This window comes from Festucalex cinctus, chromosome 17 (genome assembly GCF_051991245.1).
Source record: "Festucalex cinctus isolate MCC-2025b chromosome 17, RoL_Fcin_1.0, whole genome shotgun sequence".
NCBI lineage: Eukaryota > Metazoa > Chordata > Actinopteri > Syngnathiformes > Syngnathidae > Festucalex > Festucalex cinctus.
In genome coordinates, this window is record NC_135427.1 from 1754122 (window position 1) to 1776495 (window position 22374).

At 40.4% G+C, this 22374-nt stretch overlaps 3 protein-coding genes, 1 long non-coding RNA gene and 1 other non-coding gene across 11 annotated transcripts in view; 4 read left to right on the forward strand and 1 right to left on the reverse strand.

Moving 5' to 3' along the window:
* Positions 1–7323, forward strand: part of LOC144005601 (rho GTPase-activating protein 44-like) — a 33803-nt gene extending 26480 nt beyond the window's left edge. For 3 of the 6 annotated variants that reach the window (XM_077503925.1, XM_077503927.1, XM_077503928.1), the window contains 3 exons: positions 3239–3345; positions 3439–3810; positions 5404–7323. In XM_077503925.1, the coding sequence (XP_077360051.1) occupies positions 3239–3345; positions 3439–3810; positions 5404–5570 (646 nt within the window). In that variant the 3' untranslated portion in view covers positions 5571–7323. Of the gene's footprint in view, positions 1–943; positions 1433–3238; positions 3346–3438; positions 3811–3968; positions 4006–5403 lie in introns of all 6 variants that reach the window. The other 3 variants (XM_077503922.1, XM_077503923.1, XM_077503924.1) reach the window with 2 other exon arrangements.
* A 118-nt stretch (positions 7324–7441) lies between these two features.
* Positions 7442–7514, forward strand: trnar-acg (transfer RNA arginine (anticodon ACG)). The gene has a single exon. It is a non-coding gene; the product is annotated as a tRNA-Arg (tRNA).
* An 80-nt stretch (positions 7515–7594) lies between these two features.
* On the forward strand, positions 7595–11183 carry LOC144005603 (nuclear distribution protein nudE-like 1-A). Of its 2 annotated transcripts, none has more exons than XM_077503932.1 (9): positions 7595–8015; positions 8392–8488; positions 8605–8758; positions 8897–9045; positions 9121–9257; positions 9345–9479; positions 9590–9684; positions 9773–9918; positions 10359–11183. In XM_077503932.1, the coding sequence occupies exons 2-9, from the start codon at positions 8403–8405 to the stop codon at positions 10438–10440; spliced, it is 984 nt and encodes a 327-aa protein (XP_077360058.1). In that variant the 5' UTR covers positions 7595–8015; positions 8392–8402; the 3' UTR covers positions 10441–11183. The 2 variants fall into 2 exon arrangements, with proteins under 2 accessions (XP_077360058.1, XP_077360057.1); XM_077503931.1 differs by having other exon boundaries at positions 7599–8015; positions 9345–9512.
* Positions 11184–11273: 90 nt separating this feature from the next.
* On the reverse strand, positions 11274–12196 carry LOC144005604 (uncharacterized). Its single transcript, XR_013279622.1, has 2 exons — positions 11850–12196; positions 11274–11572 (listed from the first exon to the last, which is right to left on the reverse strand). It is a non-coding gene; the product is annotated as an uncharacterized LOC144005604 (long non-coding RNA).
* A 1508-nt stretch (positions 12197–13704) lies between these two features.
* Positions 13705–22374, forward strand: part of rab11fip3 (RAB11 family interacting protein 3 (class II)) — a 31154-nt gene continuing 22484 nt past the window's right edge. Inside the window, exon 1 of the mRNA XM_077503205.1 lies at positions 13705–16251. Coding sequence (XP_077359331.1) covers positions 14764–16251 — 1488 coding nt within the window. The 5' untranslated portion in view covers positions 13705–14763. The remainder of the gene's footprint in view (positions 16252–22374) is intronic.

The following is a 22374-nucleotide window of genomic DNA, read 5'->3' on the forward strand; positions in this document are numbered from 1 at the left end:
CAGCTGGCTTTGGAGTTTGGACAGTAGGCGGGGTACACCCTGAACTGGTTCCTAAAAATATATATATAAAAATATAAATTTAAAAAATAATAAATATAAATTAATAATAAATATAAATTAATAATAATAATAATAATTAAGCTCATGAGTCTTCTTCGCCTGAAGACTTCCGTCCATTTCCCTGACACTCTTATGAGGTGCTCCCCCTAGCGGCCCACTAAGTAATTGCTCAATAAATCATGAACAATGGAGCCGTTATAGTGGCTGTATATTAACTACAACTATTGCGATACTTGCGTAGACGTATCAATAATCTATCGGGAGACAAAGTATCACGATTAATCCCGATATCGATATATCGTCACACTCCTAGTAGACAGGGCTTGGGTCTGCAAATTTCTTAGCAAATGATAGCGAATCAGTTTCAAAACGAAGCTGCTAACAGGTGAATTAATGATTTGTAACTATGCGTGGGAGCACTAATATGATTTCAAACTCATCTTAGATCATGACACTTAAAAATCAATGGCTTACAAGTGATTAGATTTCAAACCGAAACAATATAAATTAGCTCCTCCCCCTCACTTCAACATAGTTCTTTGGCACCAAGATGCCACAAAATGGTGCCAAAGTACTACTTTCCTGTTAGACGTGGGTGCGTCTTCAAAGAGGCGAAGGTACTGTACTCCACCGAAGTGCCAATTGCGTGGTCGGCGTGAAAGGGGCTCACGGCTGCACGTGCGGCGCTCTCATGTTGTCTTTTGACCGTCAGCCCCCGCATGTTTCACAGCTTCACCTTCCATTGTCGCAAGGCTCTGCAGTGGATGAGGTGACGCTTCTTCTTCTTTCTTCTTCACCATCAGGAGACGTTTTGCACCCCCCTCCCGTTCTCCTCTTGGACCGCTTCCCCGCTCGCCGTAAAACATTTCTTTTATCATTCCAGCTCGGATGACGCGTCGGACTCCTGTCACGCCCAGCCCTCCCCCGAGGAGGAGCGCCCGCCCCCGCCTTACCCCGCATCCTCACCCTTCTCGCTCCCACCCCACCACTTCTATGCCCGAGCACCCCCCGGTATGCGGCCCTTTTCCCGCAGTCCCGAATGCGTGGCGGCGGGCCCGTCGCCCGTCCCCCGCCGCTCGGGCTACAGCCCGCCCCCGTTCCTCCACTCACTCTGCCCGTCCCCGCAGCCCCTCGACATCAACTCCAACCCCCGGACCCAGAGCTCCCCGCCCTTGCACAAGCAGGCCTCCCTTTCCGAGCCCCTGCATGCGCCCCCCGCCGACACCAACGGCTCCTCCCTGTACATCAAACCCCCGCTCGTTCTTACTCGCCACGATCTTTTCCTGGGCTCCCCCAAACCCCCCGGCACCCCGCTATCTGCCCCCCCTCCTTGGGCCACCTGTAGCCGAGAGCGAGGACGCAAGGCCGCTAGGTAAATGCAAGAACATCGTTTTTTTGTTTTTTTTTTATTGTTTGTTTTTTGCAGCCCCTCCGGTGCGAGGTGGGTGATGCTGCGCAGCATCTTTTTTTTTTTTTTTTTTTTTTGCAGTTATCGAATGCATCTTTAATGCAAGTCATCGTGCTGGTTGCCAGGAAATGCAGAAGGCAGTTGCTAGGCAACAAAGAAGAGTCAAAGCCTTCAGTGATGAAATGGGGATGACGTGCGGATAGTAATCAGCGAGCTGCAAGGTCCGAGAAATAATCTTGTATGGTCAGGGCCAATCAGAACTAACTAACCAAAAATATTGAACCAATTACTTTCTACTCTGATATGTAAGAGTAAAAAATTGCTCTAAACTGAGTCTATTTAGTCCTACTCTAAATAGAGTAAAATTTACAAATAGAGTTAAAAAACAAAACAAAAAAAACTCACGCAAGGGTTGAGGAACAAACCCATGAAATTGGTGTTGTTGGTCTCCTTTTGGTTATGAGCAAACAGTAGCAGTGGCATAGCTCAGGTGGTAGAGTGGCAGTCTCCCAAGTTGAAGGTTGAGAGTTCATTCCTCAATCCATGTGTACTTTTTATTTATTTATTTATTTTTTAAATAAACTAGTAAAATTCTGTCAAAATTTATCCTTACACATTTTACTTAGAATTTATGAGTGAAAAATCTGTTATGAAAAATATGTTGGGTTTTTTTCCCCCATGGGATAGGTAAATTCTCTCATACACAGTACAAATACTTTGAGTAAAATTTACTCTGAATATTTTACTCTCTTGCAAGTGTAAATTTTACTCTGTTTAGAGTGGGACCATAGAGACTCTGCTTAGAGTAAAATTTACTCTACTTTAATATAATTTACTCTGGCATGATAGTGACATAAAGTGTTGCTTTTTTGTCCTATTTACAAAAACATAATATATTCTTTTTTTTTTGAGAATGAAGGATTTTTTTTCAAGAAAGTGTAATATTACAAGAATGAAGTTGCATTTTAAAATTTCCTCTTTTTTTTTTTTTTTAATTTTATTTATTTATTTATTTTTACTTCACTGTATTTCGCCCCCCACCCCCCTCCATTGGTACTATAAATAGTATAATTTGTCTACAAAAAGTTATCGTCATAGTTAAATCTCATCATAACATTTGTATCCTTATATAACATTAAAGAAAACAGAAACAGAAATATGGCGAATAACTTTTATTACCATTGTTAATCGACCCTGCGCACATTCTGACAATGAGAGCGCCACTGCCACCTACTGTAGTGGATGTGCAATTACATTTTGTTCTATTACAGCAACAACAACAGCAACAAAAAAAAGCTGTTGTTTCACTGTTTTCCGCTTGTCCAATCAGGTAAGAATATCAAAAGTTATACATTCCAAAACTCAAACCAGCTCACCTGCAACCTGAAATAATGCATAGGAAGCACAACTCAAACCCCGCCAAAATAACAGCTTGAACCTTGATCATGACAAGTGATGATTCACTGCATGTGTGAGCGTCCACCTTCAGTCCACGTAAAAACATTAGGACATCGGTGATGTCATTATCATGCGACTGTCAAAAGCTCATTTGCATGGCTCCGCCCCCAACTTGAAAAGCTTCAGTCATCCTCATTTGCTGGAAGCTTCTGTCACACGTAAGGATGTTTGTACCCTTCAACCCTCATTGTGGCTATCCTGTAAAATCAATAAGATGACTAAATTATTATTTTTTTAATTATAATTTTAAAGGGCACAATTATGACGGTGGAATCAGCTTTGTGCCTAATCATGATTTTTGTCTCACCTCAGCACCCTGAAGAACAAGGAACTATCTCCAGTAATCGGACAGAAGGGATTCCAGGCGACGTTGTCCTCTGGTGGCCAGTCTGAGCACAGCCCACACACGCTGAGGAGAGGTAAGAGGTCATATGGAGGACACAACTCATGAACGTCAAACGAACTGTCTATGTTTGAAATGGTTGTTTTTACGCTTTTCACTCTCCCCTTAGCGAAGAAGCTGGCTCCAATCCCGCCTAAAGTCCCCTACAGCCAGACGGGGGCCGTGTCGGAGCAGTCGACGGGCCAGCCGTCTCCGGTCAGCCTGTCGCCGACGCCCCCCAGCACGCCATCGCCGTACGGCTTCGGCTACCCGCAGGGTTACGCCACCATCGGCTCCCTGGGACACGGCACGCCGTCTCTGTCCTCGCCGCCCTCGCTGGCCGGGACGCTCACCAAAGCCCGGCCCACGCCCAAGCCGCCCCGGCAGAGGCCCAGCTTGCCTCCGCCGCAGCCGCCCTCCACCCCCGGCACCAGCCCCCAGCCACTGGAGCACTCGCCCGGCCTGTTGGACGGTTTGTCTCCTGGAGAGAGCATGTCCACAGGTAATGGCTGTCATTTTCTTAAGTGTACATTTCGATTCGCTCCGAGAGTATCAGATAGTTTTTTTTATTTTCAATTTTATTGAATTTACACAAAATGTGTGTTCAATGACCACGAAAGTAAACTGTTCTGATGTGTAATTGTTGTTGATCACTTGCAGCCGTTTGAGTCGTCGTTGTGTTTGAGGGACTTTTAGGGTAAGCAGGACTTTCTTTGACGCCCCCACCATCCCTCCAACCCCATCTTGGCAACATGGTGACCCCCGCCACATAAATCCCTACCCCGACGTCTCATTGCGCCCATTTCGCATGGCTCGCATGGCCTGTCAAAGCAGGCCGGGGATGTACTAAATACAGATATGCTATGCTAAACTAAGCTAAGCTAAGTTTGGCACCCATAATGCCTTGCTCCAGCTGCCAGCTTTGAACGTCACTGCCACCTTCCCGCTCCCTCCCCATGTGTGAATTTACAGAATATTTTTTTGTTTTTGTTGCCACTGTATAGTAGGACAATATGGCATTAAAAGAAAAAAATCTCAATTTTTTTTTCCCGCAAAAGTTTTATCCCCCAGCCTCCCACTTCACAATGATATTATATAATGCATTTTTTGCCATTGTCCCCCCCACCCCTCTGTCACATTTTTTTAAGAATAGTCGCAAGACAGGCCGGAAAAGTTGCAAAATATAGCAAACTATAGTTCCCAGATTTTTACTACATGTCAAGAAGTAATTTGAAATACGGAAGATACAAAAAAAAAAAAAAAAAGGATAAATATGAAAAAGAGAAATAAAATCAAATTACTGGACAAAACTGGATAGATAGATAGATAGATAGATAGATAGACTTCTATAGCCTAGCTAGCTCCTTAGCGCACTTAGTTACACGGCTTTATCTACAGTATATATTTTACAGTAGCTATATATTAAATAATAAATATGTAGTCTGGTTAGCTACATAGCCCAGTTTAGCAACATAGCGTACTTAGCCCACTTAGTTACACAGCCTTGTAAGCTACTTCAGTATATATTTTACAGTAGCTATGTATTAAATAATAAATACGTAGTCTGGTTAGCTACATAGCCTACTTAGCTACTTATCCCAGTTAGCATCATAGCATACTTAGCCCAGTTAGTTACACAGCCTTGTTAGCTACCGCATATATTTTATAATAGATCCATATTAAATTCAAAGTCTAGTTAGCTACATAGCCTAGTTAGCTACTTAACCCAGTTAGTAACACAGCGTACTTAGCTATTTAGCCCAGTTAGTTGCAAAGCCTTGTTAGCTACAATAGATATAAAATAAAAAAAATAAAAATAAAAGTTTATGAATGGCTTTGTGAGCTAATTTGAGGAGACGGTTACATTGTTATGAGACACCGTACATACTGTACATCACAAAACATCCTCTGGTCATATTGTGATATTGTTTTCCTTCCTCATGCCTGATTTGGACCCGCACACTCCTCGCCCAGCATGCCCCCCCCCCCCCCCCCCCCCCCACCTCCCACCTGGATTCTTCTTCTCCACATCCCAACCAAAACAATCCAAAATTAAAAAAAAAAAAAAAATGCTCTCCTCTTCCTCTTCATCCAGATTCCTTCTGCAACCTGGACATTCCCGTCATCAACATGGAACTGGACGGCCTTCTGGACTTGGCGCACATCTCCCACCTCAGGCACTCGGTGGCGCTGCTGGACTCGAGCCGCCTCAGAACCGCCGAGTCGGAGGAGGGGGAGGATTCGGAGAGCACGGTGCTATGACGCCCCGCTTTCCTTCCTCCCTCCTTCCTCCCCTGATGTATTCATGCATTCAGATTGTTCCATTTTTAGTTTGTTCGCCTTATTTGATGCCTTGAACGCCACACGCCAGACAAGGAGTGCCGCCAATTCTTCCACAAGGACGACTATTCTCCTCTCGGCATGGACAGCAGCCTGAGTGTGCACTGTGTGCATGTGTGTGTATGTGTGTGTATCATCAACCGACATGCACGTTGTAGATACTTAGCGGATTGATTAACTAACAAAAAAAAAAAAACAAAAAAAACATCTTGATGGCTAACATTCATTTACTGGAAACTATTTATTGTCTATACTGTACATTTGCAGAGTTTATGATTCCCAATCAAACATCAGATCGTATTTTTACCTGACGGGAGGACACAGAATACATCAGAAATAGAACATATAGCAAATGTAAAATAATTCCATCTGTCCATTTCATCCTTGTTAGGATTAAGGGCGAGCTAGAAACTATCCCAGACAAATAACAAATATTACAGGGGTCTTAAAGCTCACTTAATAAAAGCCACTGGAACGTGAGTTTGAACATTTAAATCAGTGATTCTTTAGCATACCACTAGAGGGAGCCTGCATACCACACTTTGAGAACCACTGATCTATTCTCGAAGGTCATAAAGGTGAAAGAGAAAGAACATTGAAATCATGACCTCATCACTAAAAAGCAACTTGTTATTTTTGCCCCCCAACATGGAGGATGACAAGGTATGTGTGGCCATAGACGTGCAAAGCATCAAGCTTATTTTGAGCAGAGTATTTATGATAGAGATGTATTTCTTGCAAATGCTTTTTACTTGGCACCCGGGTGGGTGAGGAGAAGCTTTCAAACGTGGGACCAGACATTCCTCTCGCTTGTCATGTGCAAAAAAAAAAAAAAAATCACTGTAAATACATTTGTGTACATACATGCGCTGTATATAGTGACTTAAATATAAATATATATATGTAGATGTAAAGGAATACTGGCTGGATTGAAATGAAGACAGCTCATGGTTATGTCTCCATTTTTAATAGTAGAGCACTTAAAGTCTTTCTTTTACACAATTAACCCCTTCTGATTTTAATTTATTTGCTAAAGGACATCAATAGGAATTGGGTTTCTGCAATGGACTTTGGACATGTTAGCCCGATTGACAATTTGAAGTGATGGCTACTGTTTACAATTTAAATATTAGAATAAACCTAATGTAGAACAATTCAATTAATCACACGTTATGTTTTGTTGCTTGTGCTTTTTGTAAGAGAGTCCTGCTTTCTGGTCATCACACTGGCGACGCCATTTTTCTACATGATTCATTGGAACGTAAACCTGGCGGCTTGTGTGTGCTTTATGTAAAAGGAGGCAGTTATACAAGCGTGTGTATGTGTCCTGAGTGAAAGTGTGCCAGCATGCTTTTTAACGACTCTTTAAATGTCTCATCTGTGATGTGTGTGGATACAAATGAAGATTATTATGTTTTAATTTTGCCCTAAAAGTGTCTACTTTACACAATGATGACTGTGAAGGCTAAAGACAAATGAATCATCTTTGTGTTACTCGTGTATACTTTGCAGCAGAGGAGGCCCCAACAAATAAAAAGACTCAAAACTGTTTGTGACAAAATGTGTGTTGCTGTTAAAAATTGGACCAAAACAAATGTGAACATGTTGTTGCGAAATGTGGAGAGGGCGAGTGAAAACGTCAGAATGTGGCTACAATTAAAGATGTTTTATAGGACTGGCGGTGTGTTGTGTATTTATTACAAGTCCGCTTTGAATGGAATGTGAAGTTTAACACTGCTGGCCGTGAACTTGATATCACTTTAAAAGGTAAACTACATCGAGTTATTAACAACGGGCTAGTGGCGCAATGGATAACGCGTCTGACTACGGATCAGAAGATTCTAGGTTCGACTCCTGGCTAGCTCGATTTTTTTTCCCCACACACATTTGCTTTATCTTCACCTTTTAACGTATTCCAAACTTATTTACTCGATAAGACGACATTAAGTCTGACTAAATCTGTTTTTTTTTTTTAATGTTCTTCGCCTGGCAACCCGTGACGTTCGACCTGCTTTGATGTAATGACGTTTTCGAACGTTCTGTCACGTAACGTCTACGTATCGTGTATTTTACTATTTTGACTTACATACTGCAATGTATAAAAACTCACATGAACATTTATTGTTTGTATATTGTATTAGAGCACAAAAACAATGCGTATTTTTATTCCTTTCTTCCCGTCCGCGAGAAGCGTACTTACAGAGGACGACCAGCTGGGGGCGCCGATGTTCTGCTCTGTTACCTCTACAGCCGGTGTGTAAAACGACGAGCAAGAAGGAAGCATCTCCACTATCTTCGAGCTAAATGCGACGCTAAACATCCCATTTAGATGACAAATATCTCTTTTTATGAGGTGATGTTGAGCAGGTAAACTTACGACTTATTTTTCATTCCTCTTGTCATCGAAGTAAAAGCTCAAATGGTAAAAATTCACGGATGACTGGTTTTGAATCAGCTTAGCCATGTTTGACATTTTGCCTTCGTTTCTATTCATGTCGAGAATCCGCTTGTCTTTTTTTCCATTTTCGTGATTTGATTTACTACCAGTAATGAGGAATATTTGGTAATGTTTCGTTTACATTGTTCGTTTACATGTTGTCGTCGTCTGAGCTAAATCTACAGGCGTGGGAAACATCCACAGTACAAATAAATAAATTAATTAAAAAACAAAACAAAACGTATTTTATTTTTTATTAACTAAAAAAAATAAATACATTACAAAATAAACTTCCTTCTTCCCTAGATGCGATTACCATGGAAGCGGACAAAATACCTAAATTCTCCTCCAAGGATGAGGAAATCAACTTTTGGAAAGCTCTCTACGTCAAGTACAAGACAAAGTATGTGACATGTTGTTTTGAGTTTTAACCTATTTAAGCTTTTGATGTCAAATGTGCAGTTCAGCACTTCGTGTTTAGCGTGATGTCTTTCTCCGTCTCTGTCCGTCGGCCGACAGCTACCAGGAGGCTCACGAAGAGCTGCTGGAGTTCCAGGAGGGCAGCAGGGAACTGGAGGCCGAGCTGGAAGCTCAGCTGGGCCAGGCCGAGCATCGCCTGAAGGACCTCCAGTCCGATAACCTCAGGCTGAAGAACGACGTGGAGACGCTCAAGGTAAATATAAATATAAATCCATCCATCCATAAAATGGGGAAAGTCGTCAAAAAAAAACAAATATAGGTCACAACTGAGGAGGACAATGATGGGGGAAAAAAAATGTATGATGCTAAAATATTTTGTGTACTGTGACAGGAGCGACTGGAGCAACAATACTCCCAGAGCTACAAGCAAATCTCCGTTCTGGAGGACGACCTGGTGCAGACGCGCAGCATTAAGGAGCAGCTCCACAAATACGTGCGAGAACTGGAACAGTCCAATGACGATCTAGAACGAGCCAAGAGGTCTGGAGATGTGTTTACGTCGCCCTTGATCATTTCAACTTTCTTTTGACTTTTGTTGTTGTTTGCGCCTTTCAGAGCGACCATCGTGTCCCTGGAGAACTTCGAGCAGCGTCTGAACCAGGCCATTGAGAGGAACGCCTTCCTGGAGAGCGAGCTGGACGAGAAGGAGTCGCTCCTCGAGTCCGTTCAGAGACTCAAAGATGAAGCCAGAGGTGACAGCTTAAAAAAAAAATAAAATAAAAAAATCCTGGATTTTACGTCAATGGCACTGAATGCATGAATGTTTTGTATGTGGTCAGACTTGCGTCAGGAGCTGGCTGTGCGCGAGCGTCAGGCGGACGTGAGCCGGACGTCGGGCCCGGACTCGCCCACGCACGACGACGTCAAGATGGACTCGCTGACGATTTCCACGCCCGCCACACCTCTCAGCAAAGGTCTGGACAACGCCCTCCTCGCTAATGCCGCAGGTTAGTGCAGACTAACGTTTTGCCTAACATTCTCCCTTGAGTCCAAAAGTTTTCTTTTTTTTTTTTTTTTTTTACAGGGCTTTCCACAAGCTACGCCAGCAACTCCCCGCTGACTCCCTCAGCGCGAATATCAGCTCTCAACATCGTCAGCGACCTACTGAGGAAAGTCGGGGTGAGTCCGCTTTGGATTTCTGTAAAACTCAAATTTAGATTTTTTTTTTTTTTTCTCCTTCCTCATCATGAGTTTCATGTTCCGGCAGGTTCTAGAGGCCAAACTGGCCGCTTGCAGGAACTTGGCCAAGGAGCAGCAGGCCAAGAAGAACTACGCTCTGGACAACGGCAACATCCTCAATGCTAACAATAGCGCGTACTCACAGTCGCTGCATATCACCTATTTGGACAAAGTGTGAGTAGTTTTTTTATTTTTTATTTTTTTTTGTGTGGTGGGATGAGTCAAAAGTCATTCCCAGAAAAGAGTTGCTAAGGGGTGGACATTTTCTATAGGAATTGAGGTTCATTTAATGGAAATGGAATAATTAGCAGTGGACTGTGAATGGAACCCTGAGGAACTCCGCACTTTCACAAATGAAGTTTATGTTTGTGTTTTTTTAATGCAGTCTAAACTTAATTGTCTATAAACAGGAAAAGCAATTTAAAAGAGATTGGGTCCATAGTGATTGAAAATGTGATATCTTGCCACGTGCAAATTTATTTATATATTTTTTTTTATTTGCAATTTATTTTTTACATGTATTTGAAATGTTGTAAAATAAAAAAACATTTTACATTTAAAGCTAATTAATAATTTATTAAAAAAGAATTTATTTATTTTTTATTTTTTTGTAGGAGGGGGGCCAGCAGCCTCGATCCAGGGACCCTCACAGCCATCACAGTCCCTCCGGCTGCCTCCCTGCCCCTCACAGTTTGAAGACCACACGAACCACCTCCGCAGCCCCTCCCAGTAAAAAGGATGTCATGTGACTTAAGTGGTGACGACAGCACACGCAAGCAGACAGTAAAGTGATATGCAAACACGTTTTCACTCATCACTCAGCAATAAGAAGTCAAAAAGAGTCCAAGCGAGTTTTCACGTGCACGCTAAAGTGTTTCCTGAATAATTTTGTTATTTATTGATGTTTGTAAATGTTTAAAAAGTCGTAAGGGAAAGATGGTGGTCTTTTGATTTTCATTTGATTTCTGTCCCGACAAATAAGGCACCGTTCAAATGTGTCACACTTTGGGTCATATTGATCGTTTACATTCCAGTTACAGGTGGTAAGAAATCAATTTGTTGGATATTTAAATGATAGAAAAAAAAATTGATGAATTAAAATGTATACCAAATAAATGTGTAATCAAAATTTTAATTATCACATAACATGTCAGGAAAATAATAAATAATTTTCTTAAAAAATATTTAATAGCCATAGCAGACTAAGAATAATTAGTAATGGTTTTATATAAAATGATTTGTTTTATTTAATTGACACATTTTGTATTTAAGTACAGTCATTGTTTTTTGGGATGTTATTTAATGTTTGCAGTTTTGTTTCTTACGTAACAGACAAACCAAGCACTTTTCTGTCCGTTTGTATTTATTGTTTCATGTGCAATATCACGTGTGTCGATGTTTGTATATGTAATTTATTTCAATTAAAAAACAAAAGCGGACTTATGTTGTCTGATAACATCCACAATAGAAACTTTCTATCCATTCACAAATGAACGGATGGTTTCAACCTTTCAGGAAAACAAATTGAAGACAATGTGGATTTTTTTTAATTTTTTTTTTCACAAGAAACTGAGTGCATCACTGCACGTATGGAAACGATTCAACCTTCATATATATCCATGTATAATCATGTCCAGATGAAAAACCAATTCATAATGCTAGTTAAGGCCTTCGTGTGTGTTCAGCTTCTTCCTCGAGTCTTTTCTGTCTCTTTTCCGACACCTCTGCCATAAGCTTGTGTCTCCTCTCCACGATCTCCATCCTCTTGGCCTCGTACTTCGCACGCTCCTGTGCTCGCAAGTCCTCCGTGTCCTCGAAAAACCTGTGCCTGCAGATGACACGGGAACGAAATGTATTAAACGTCAAATATGTACAGAAAGACATTTTTTCATCATATCTTCTATGTCAGGTAAAAATGACTTGTACATAAAATTGTTTTTCGTTTTGCCAAATCATTATTTGAAGGTCCAGTTAGGGGTTTAAAACAAGAGTAGGCTCCAAGCCACTAATTAGTGTTTCAAGATTGGGTTAGGTTTCTAAATTATGGTTTAATTTTGGGTAGTTTCAAGCTACAGTCAAGGCTTCATGCGCAAATTACTCGGTACCAATTCAGGAAGGCAGCGGCCAGTCCAACAATGATCGTCCCGAAGAGAATAGGCTTGGCTCGACGCTTCCCGGCAGAGAGTTGGTGTTGCTTCATCTTATGGCACTTTAGGTCGAAGATAAGGTATTATATTTGACATTCAAGTGACCATTAGCTAACTATTTTCGTGACACACGCCCACACTCGACTATCACTCATGTTGTACTGCACTTCGCTTCCGCCGTGGGATTATTTATTTATTTATTTTTTGGCTGGTATGTTTGGTGGATAACTTTGCACACGGTCATTTTTTATATAGTATTTTTATTACACCTTGGAATTGGAACATTTATAATATACCAAGGATTTATGCTAGCAACATGTTCCAATGGAGCAGTACGTCACTTCCGCTTAAGTCTGAGGCAGCAGCACTGATCTGAATATATGACTGGATAGCCCGATAGCGCACACACGCCCGTACAAGCCGTTGAAGTCACAGGGCGGCCATCTTGCTCATCCCATCTCGCGAGCAGACTAGTACTACTGTATATCATAAAGCATATAATTTATATATGTATTTAAGTCAAGTTGTAAAATGTCTAAAGTCCTCTTGTTTATGTTTGATAAATGTAAAACATCTTGGGAGGAGTAATATGGCGCCCTTGCGACTTCAAAAGTCTTGTCCGATTGGCTATCCAGTCATATATACCGATCAGTGGGCAGCAGCCACTTGACTTCCACTGTCTGTTACCATGCGTCACTTCCGCTTATGTCGGCATTTGCCTTGACCACTCATGACCAGTCAAGGCGGCAGGTTCGTATGGATATGGAAGCCCAAAAGTGTCAAAATTCAATAAATAAAAAGGCCTTTTTGAAATACCTATCCTTTTGATAAATAACCGACAATTATTTAATATGGCCATTAAATTGTAAAATGAGGCGTTAGTATTATTATGAAAAGTGTTCATACTGGTTCTAATATGTAAAAAAAACATTTTATTTTGATTAAATAATGGTCTCCTTTTACATAATGGCGTTTTTCAGCCAAATGATGAAAATGATGAAAAATGAAAAATGATGAAAAATGTTTTTTTCTTACATATTAAAGACCAGTATGAACACTTTTCATAATAATACTAACGCCTCATTTTACAATTTAATGGCCATATTAAATAATTATCTGTTATTTATCAAAAGGATAGTTATTTCAAAAAGGCCTTTTTATTTATTGAATTTTGACACTTCTGGGCTTCCATATGTATGTAAGCTCTGCAGACCATGCTTGAGTTGAGTTGTAACATACGATGCCAAAAATGTCAGGAAAATCCTACTAGAACAATTGAAGACTTAATTGGTAGTTTACATCCCCTCTAAAATGTTTCTTTTTTTGTTTCAATTTAATTATATATTACAGGTCTTATTGGTAATGAAAAATAAGATTTTCAAATATTTTTTCTTTCTCAATATTTTTCGGTATCACTAAAACCTGGCATTTCAACAGGGGGGTGTAGACTTTTTATATCCACTGCAGTTATATAAATAGAATATGTTGTAAGTATATGAGGGTTATAAATGTAGTCAAATTGCTGCAGTGCCAGTAATATTTTTTCAATTCCCGGTGGCCATCACCACGCCCCTGCATAAATGTAAGCTTGCTAATCGTCACATTCTGCAGTCAGTTATTACATTTGAGTGCAGACTGAAAGCGTAAATATTAACTGAGTATTCGTAGATTATTTGGGAATATCAACTATAATAATATTTATTAATTTTTTTAAAGTGACATTGCGGAGTGTTTTGTACGCGTGCGTCAAACATCAGCGTGTCTGCGGCGACAGAAAGAGGAGGAGGCGGAGGATGACGAAGAGGAAGAGGAGGAGGGTTGGGATGCTGATGCGAGAGAGAGCTCGTACGTGACAACATCGACGGTCAAACGATGGAACATATTCTCGCCGTTTAATCTCTCTGTTTTTATTTAATCGGAGCGCGGAGACATTTTTGTGCGGAAGGATTTTTTGGGGGCGGAATGAGCAGATTCGTCACAGTCTGGGTTGGCCTTATTTTTGAGGATTGACACAGGTGGATTTCCGTCGGGGAGAAAAAAAAACAAAAACGCCGAAGGTATAAACCACCGAGGCGACATCCGCTGATCATTAACACTGACGCCGAGTCATTTTTTTGTTTTAATCTTACCAAGGACATGGAAGTCGTTTGGCCTGGTAGCGAGCTAATAGGCTAATTTGGGCTAGCTTGTGTCGACAGCTAGCCAATGACAGGCAAGCGGTGGGATGCTGGAAAGGAGGAGTTAGTTTTTTTCCCCCAATTCTTTCCTGGATAAACGTTTGACAAGAGAAATTAGAATAGAAGTAGAAATTGAATTTAAACGCCACTGTGGACTTAGGTTTAAATCTTGAACCGGTTTGCTATTTTTCTTCCCCACGCTCTCATCGTTCTGCTCGTGAGGGGATACGATGACTTAATCGGCTAAGCTAATGTTGACAAAATACTTGTTAGAAGTCGGTTTAATTCGAGATGTAGCTCGCGTTTTTTGGTTCATTGCCGAGGTATTATTCTCGTCGTTTTTGCTAAATTCTTCACTTAAACGTTTGACGATGTTTGGGGTGAGACGTCGAGATATGGGAAAAGCCATGAGCGGACCTGCCGAAAGGCACCAAGTGAGTCAAATCAGATTAAAGATGTGAACATTTAAGTATGGCTTAGAGGTAAAATGAGTTTGATATTAGCTAATACGTTTGTTGGATGTGTTTGTCGACCTGTAAAGTTAAAAAAAACATACTCATTGACAACTACATAAAACTTAATATTTCGCTAAACATTTCCACGCGCGTTGATATTAAGTTGTACTCGTATGTAACCTAAGATAAAGTATGGCATGTGAGTTAGGTTTTGAGATAAAACACCTGAAGTCAAAATAGATGGAACCCACTGTGGTGTCGAGCCCTTTGGGGCATGCGCAGTGGGAGTCGGAGCAAGCGTTTCCTCTTGGATTTCTCACCCTGGACTCAGACAATGGAGGTGTCCTGTGTCAAAACAACAGTGGTCAGACAGGTTTGCATTTTGGCGACCCCAATCTGACGTCCCAGCAAAGTGAAATGGATCAAGTCTACCAGGACGCACCGGTAGAGTTTGATAAACTTTTGTACATTTCTGATTATCCCTGTGGAGATTTGTTTTTCGATGAGCACCATTCCACTGCTTCAGAGACATCGCCTCACTCGGAAAGAAACAAGGAACCTGATGAAACAAGTGACCTCATGCTCTCGTGGCTGTTTTCTCCCAACCTCACTGATGTGGTTGGGAAAAATTTTGCATTTGAGGAAGACAGTGGACAGACTGACATAATAATCAACAGTAGCGCTACAGTACTGTCTTCCCAATCCAAGTGGAATTCTGAATCCAACCCAGGAGATTCACTTATTTCCATTAATCTCCTCTCAGATGATCAAACTTGTGTTGCCTCAGAGTCATCGGTCTTGTCACAAGGTGCCAGTGAAGGACTGGTAGATCTGTCACAGGAGGAGGCTCCAGTGCAGAACAGGGCGACTTTGTCACGTGAAACTGGAGACAAAGGTTTATTCCCAGATCAAGTGACAGCTCTGCCAGTAAACAGTAGTTTGACCCCGCAAAGGCTACCTGAGAACAACCTCCCACTTAACCACATCAGCACACTACTGGGTTGTACTCAAGGATCTTTGTTGGATTTAGAGGGTCCAGAACTTGACAGCAGCCTGACCCTTGATCCCGATATTCCAACAAGTGCACAGCTGGATCTAACCCAGGAATCCGACGTTGAACATGTCACCCAAACGGTATTCAGGACTTTAGATCTCCAAGATGAGAGTGTCTCACCTCCTTTGATTTTATCGCTGACCGACTCTCCGGCTGAAGATGTCGTCATCCACGGTGATGTCAGCTGTGAGAGCTTCTCTGTGGAAAGTGCGTCAAATGATTTGATGGAAAACAAAATATGCTCCGAGGCCGAGCATTCAGCCAATGAGGAAATGGCTTTGGATTTTTGCTTAACCACTGATGGAGTCCCCAGTGAGGAAAGATGGAACTTAAAGCCACAGGAGGGAGTAAATGATGAAACTGCTCATGATGTGACGACAGAACAGAGGGAAGAGGAACCGTCGCCGCCCGATAACAGTCGGCAGGATTTTAATGTTCTGGAGTTGAGCAGTTGTACTGGAAAGACTGGATGGACGATTGAGCAAAGTGTGGAGACCGTTTCACTCTCTAAGATGGTGGGAGATGACTCACTGCCAATGGTTTCAGCTGTGAACACAAGAGAGGAAGACGCCTCCCCTCTAAAAACTGTCTTCGATGCTTTAGACCAGGATGGAGATGGATTTGTTCGCATTGAGGAGTTTATGGAGTTTGCTGCTGCCTATGGGGCTGATCAGGTAAGAAGTTTTCATAAAGTCGCTTGCATTTGCATTTGCAGTGACGGAAGGCTCCATGTTGGCCACTCATTCACTTAAAACTAAACCACTAAACTAAACATTCATCAAATGGTCGCCCTCTGTGGCCTAGAGGGTTTGTTGAACAAGATCCAAATTGTTGGCAAGCAGTATAAAATTATCAATTGAGTAAATGAGGTTTAACAATTCTAAGCTATTAGCCTAATTTGAGGATTAGTCATCTTATAAAGTGATTACAAGTTGAAGTCATGTTTTGTTTAGTATTGTTTCAACATGCATCAGCAAGTTATTGTTGACCTAAAGCAAGGTTTCAAGTTCTTACAAATTTATTTTCTAAGTTAAACTATGTTGGCTATGGAACTGTTTCATTAACCAGTGAGGCTGCAAATTCACGTAAAATGGCCCACATTCATATTTTTATAATCCTCTGATTGGTCCGTAAGTGTAAGGCCAAGTTGGACTAGCAAATACTTCATTTTTGGTAATAGAGGTGGATTAAATCAGGTAAATCCTCACTGAAGGCCCAGTCTGCAACTGGTTTATAACATTTTTACGTCTATGACAATTCGAGACCCGTCTAAAATCTGTTTAAAAAGAGGATAAATAATATCCCTGTCAGAGTGGTGTGCCTGCTAGTTGTTAAATAAGCAAACAAGCCAATTGCTCATTGCTTCTACAGTCGGGTGTTACTTGTGTATATTTGCCGCCAACCTCTCCTGGTTTGCTTTGCTGAAGAAGCTCATCGTCACATGACTAAAACCATCGCCGGATTAGTTTTTCATACATTCACTCATGTATTCACTCATACATTCATAATACGAGTGAGGATTTGGGTTATCATCAAAATACGCCCGTCAAGCATAAACAGGGTTTCATTGGCCAGGCATTTCCTCCATATGTCAAATAACAAACGCTCATCTTCTCATTTGCATAGTGTTTGCTTTGGGGATTATCGCCTGTGAAATGTCTGACGTACGCGCATGACCCTCAGCCATTTACTGCTTCAACATTACAGAAATAATTCTTAAGAAAAAATATGAAATAGCAAGGGTTGTGTTTTAAATATATTCTACATTTCAGCCTGGAGGGTTCTAACTAGAGGTTTGCACTGATGTAGCCTAACTGGTAACCAAAGCATACAAAACACTGCCCTGATTAGCATGTACCATAATAGTGCTTTTAATTATTTGAATGTGTAAATTGGGCGATGGAAGGTTATTGTGTAAATGTATTTCAAATTACAGTGCCTGCCCAAAATGATGTTAAATTAAGTTCTTGTCATTCTTGTCATGACCGAAAAACTGTCAGATGTGTAATTACCGTAATTTCCACACTTTTTGCCACATGAGTCATATAGTGAGTGAACCCCTGTTTTTTTTTTTTCACGTGGGATATTTTCCTGACCCACCTGCAATAAGTAAGTCAGTGATATATCCTCCCGTGTACCAGGAAAAAAAAATATTGTCCAATCATGTTTATTTTGATATTCCCCAATATTTGTGAAGTAACTGAAATACTGCAAAAGAAATCTTTGAAAAAAAAAAAAATATATATATTTTATTTTTAAGCTATGATGTGTCTACTACGGAGGACATTTTTTAAAACTTAAATGCTAGGCTCAAATACAGTTAAAATAATTCAAACAATACCTTAATGTGTTCTTAAGAATCTTATAGAACACATGCTAATACATGCTAAAAACATTTAAAGCCTAAATTTGTTCAATAAAAAGTGTTTTACTCATACTTTTTCTCTTCCCTAAAAAGTGCTTGCACTGAGGGAAGCCCCACCGCTACACATTTGCTATCATTGGAAAGCTCTGAATGTCCTCTATTAAGCACAAAAGCAGATAATTCAATCGCATGCACTGTGTGGGAGATATTCGGGTTTAAAAAGGTCCACTACAGAGGACAAATTTGAATTGCTGGTAGTCAGGAGGTTACGGGACCATATGAAAACATTTAAAGTTATACACACCTAAGCCAACCCCCCAAAAAGTCTTTACAATAATATGTTGCATCTGACCCCACTAGTCTAAAGATTTGCAACAACCAATCACTGCTCAGCTTCAGAAAAGTAAACTGTGATTGGTCGTTACCTAAGCCCTTAGGCACTGTGATGTAATTTTAAGTTGACAGGAAGTGTCAAAATGGATAAAAACGGGTGGATTTTGCTGCTTAATTATTTCATATTCCATAAATGCAATATTATTCAGAATACTGTGTTTAGACAAGTTGGAGGCACAAAAAGAGTACATTATTATTTTAAAAAAAGTTATTCGTTTAATAAACGTCTGTTAGCTTAAGGCTAACGTGAGAAACACCAAAGATGGGCTAAAAGAAATTAGCATCAATGTCACGGTATTTATAAACCTTACAATAGATCTGAGTCTTATAACAGTTTTTTTTTTGTAGCATTTAATAGGTGAACCCACATAAAGTGGTGGTGGTCATTCAGTGTTCCAGCAAGGTCTGCGTGATGTTTACACCATATGGACACTTGAATAACCTCCATGCCTAATCAGCTCTGATTAGCAACGTTTCGAAGTTGTCCAGAGTGGGAAGTGAACACGGTGTTATTTTAGTAGCCTATTAAGAAAACCACAGAGCAGCCTTTGGACTCACAGGGACATTATCAAGCACTTTGCTGCACTTGTAGGATATAAAAAGCGAGTAAGAGTGTAGGCCAAGTAGATAATTGAGTTTAGATGTAACATCAGAATCAGTGCCATAAGGTTACTGGCAGAGATGATTGTGAATAAAAGCTGCAGATTCATGTAGAGAGATAAACCCCCAATCTTCATAGAGCTACGTTGAAGTGAATGATTTGGACGGGACTCTATTTTTGTTTGACCTGGTTCCTTTTTGCAAATATGGCTGCAAGACAACAGCTCAATATTTGCATACTTGTTGTCCACTTTGGGCTCAGGCACAAGCATGCAAATGTTTTCTTCAGAATTATTCCAGGATATGGTAGCTGTTTGCAAATACAAAGGCATATACACACACGAGTCCCAGTAGGACTATTTAAAGTAAGTTCATGTAGGCTTTCAAAGTCTTCTCGGTAACCGCCACGCTCACTGCTTTTGACCCCAATTGTGCACAAACGCCGCACCAAGCTGTATTGTGGCGGCGACTCTCTTGTCCGTCGACACTCCCAACCCCACTTTTAGCCAGCTTGCCTCCCCTCTGCTTTTATGCACTGCCCCTCTAATCCACAATGGAATGTTCAGTGGCCTGAATTGTCCCCTTTTTAGGTCCTCTTCTGTCTACTCTATGCACAGTTTTTCCTATCATTTTTTTTTATTTTTTACCTTCAGACCAGTCTCTTAGCATTTCTGTCTACCTATTGATCATTTTATCAGCTCTTTGGGTGGGAACTATTGTAAAATCTCCCCAAGGGAAATTCTTCCACTAAGTGTATTCTTCTGAAAAGTGGTGCATGTGGGGGTGCGGTCAGTCAGTCGTGGCCCGTCACTGATTAGACACAAATAGAGGAACGAGAAAAACCACAATACCCTCTATGCTCGGCTGGCCAGAGGAGCCGCAAAATGCCTTTGAGTCCAGGACTTGTATCCTGTTTATTTTTAGATGGCTTCTCAGGGCTTTGTAATAGTGTTGTAGTATAGAATATTACACATACAGTATATAGTATTAAGAGCAGCTCAACAGTTTGTCCTTAAAACATAATAAAATGTGTGCTTGGGCCATTGGCGAAGATCTAAAGGTCCTATCGCAAATGATGATCACAGACAGTTTTTGTGTATATTATAACTTAGACAGAAGGATGGAATCTATGAAGGTGAACATTTGTGTGCTTTTGTCACTTGCGGTGCATAATTACATTACGAACTAAGTGTAAACAAGGATGAAGGAAAACAGAGTCTTTATAATAATAATTAAAAAAATAAATAAATAACTTTCTGCCTCTCCTTCCTTTTTTGGACATTTTATGGCTGTTTTTGACTTTTTTTTTTTTTTTCCCTGCTATGAATTTTCTGACTTTTTTTGGCAAATTTGTGGGCATTTTATGGTAATTTTTGGGATTTCTTCTATTGTTTTTGGACATTTTATGGCTACAATTTGGAATGTTTTCTTTTGTGCCTTTTTTTTTTTTTTATTCAGTTCTGTTTCATTTTTGGCAATTTGATTGATATTATATGCAAATTATCTGCTTTTCCTCTAACTTTTTGAACATTTTTAGGTATTTAATAAAAATTTTTTTAGACTCTTACATTTTTTTAATTTTTTAATTTTAATGTTTATTTAATAATTAATTTAAATATTTTATGGGATAGGCTTCAGCACCCCGCGACCCTTGTGAGGAGCAAAAAATGGATGGAAGGATGGACATAAATATGTAAAAAAAAAAAACAAACCCATTAATCTCTCCATTTTTTTAGAGATCCACAAGGAGTCGAGAGGGACTAAAGAGCCACAGGTTGCAGACCCATCGACTACACAAACTTAAGAGTGGCTAGCGCATCATTATCCAGTGGCATCGGAAGTCCATAGCAACTACTAATATTATCAAGTGACATAGCAACTAACATCAACATCATAACAACACAATGACCCCATGAACCAACTCTAAACAGTACAGTCATCACAGCTTTTTTAGGTCCAGTATTGTTCAGCATTAGCCGACTATTGTTGGTGAGACTTACCCTGCTATTCCGTGCTAAATATTTTCTATTGCCTGCAGAATAGCAATGCTCTTCGAGTCTTAGCAGTGCAGTGCAGTCACACCTCTGCTTTCTCATATCACCCCGTGGAGGTGTTTCTACATATGGCTGCAAAGCACATATTTTTTGCCAAAGTAAACTGGAAAGGATCAGCTGTTTGATCGTATGTACAATGGTAGCTTAAATTACGAGTACCCTAACTTTTTTTTATTTTTTATGCAGTGCATATATGCCCCAAATGTATGTTATCCACCCCAAAAAAATCTGTAAAGAAGAAGAGCAGCAGCCAAATTAAAAACAGCATTCATCGATCTCACCCTCTAGCTCACAACGACCGCTGTACTCTACGAGCTGTGTGAGCCTTCTTAGCCGCCCTGAGTCCGAGATCAGCTTTGCTGAGCAGATCAGCTTGTTTGCAAGAGTAACTGATACAAAATTATACACAACAAGATCATCTAGTACGCACAGTAGACGTCTTTAAAGAGCGTGTAAACCGCAGAAGACTCACTGAATTTGCTTGCGATTGTACGATAATAATAGCTTTGTGTCATTTTCTGCACTGTTGGCCTGTGGCAGGCTGTTATTTGTGTGTCGATTTTGGATTGTTTGCTGCAGCTGTCAGCCCCACAATAAAAGCCTTCTCGGAGGCAACCCACCACAAAGTTGGCATTGGCGATGGACTCTGGAGTTTCTGCACATTTTTTACCCAGCGCAGATCTGCTCCAATTTCATGTTATTTTTAATTCTCCGAGGTGCTGCTGCGCCGGAAGCATGCTCTTGTTGCTAGGTTACCGCCTGATGGAATATACAGTATGTCGGTGCCCTTACGTAACCCGTTTAACCATTGGTTTGCAGATATTTTTGTGTGCAAAAAAAAAAAATGCTTCACATGACCAAGCATGTCTTTTTTTTTTTCTGTTCTAGTGTAACATCATTGTAAAATCAGAATTCCATCCATTGCATAATTTTATTTTTTCTTTTTTTGACACTGGGGGTTATGATGGGTTTTTGCCCTTAATTCAGCCTACAAATCAAAACATGCATGAATTAGTTTTTGAATATTTTTAGTAAAAAAGAAAAAAAACATTAATTCAAATTAACTCATTCACTCCCAGCCATTTTCACAGAAGCAGTCCCGTTCGCTCCCGGCTGTTTTACTGGATTTTGACTGATTTTGCAAGGCCCACAGAATATTGTGTTCAACTGCTATAAAAGCATGGAACCTATCAAAAGAAAGATTAAAGTCTCTTCTTTCATCAGGAAAAAAAGTATGTCTATCTGTTTCTGTTTTGCAATAAATAGCATTAGAAAAGAGCTAAATTTCATCAGTTTTCATAAATCTATTTAAAATTGTAAGTAATTGAGCTTCTTTTCTACATGGCCCTGGTTGATCTCCTTTGCTCTACTGCCACCTGCTGGCC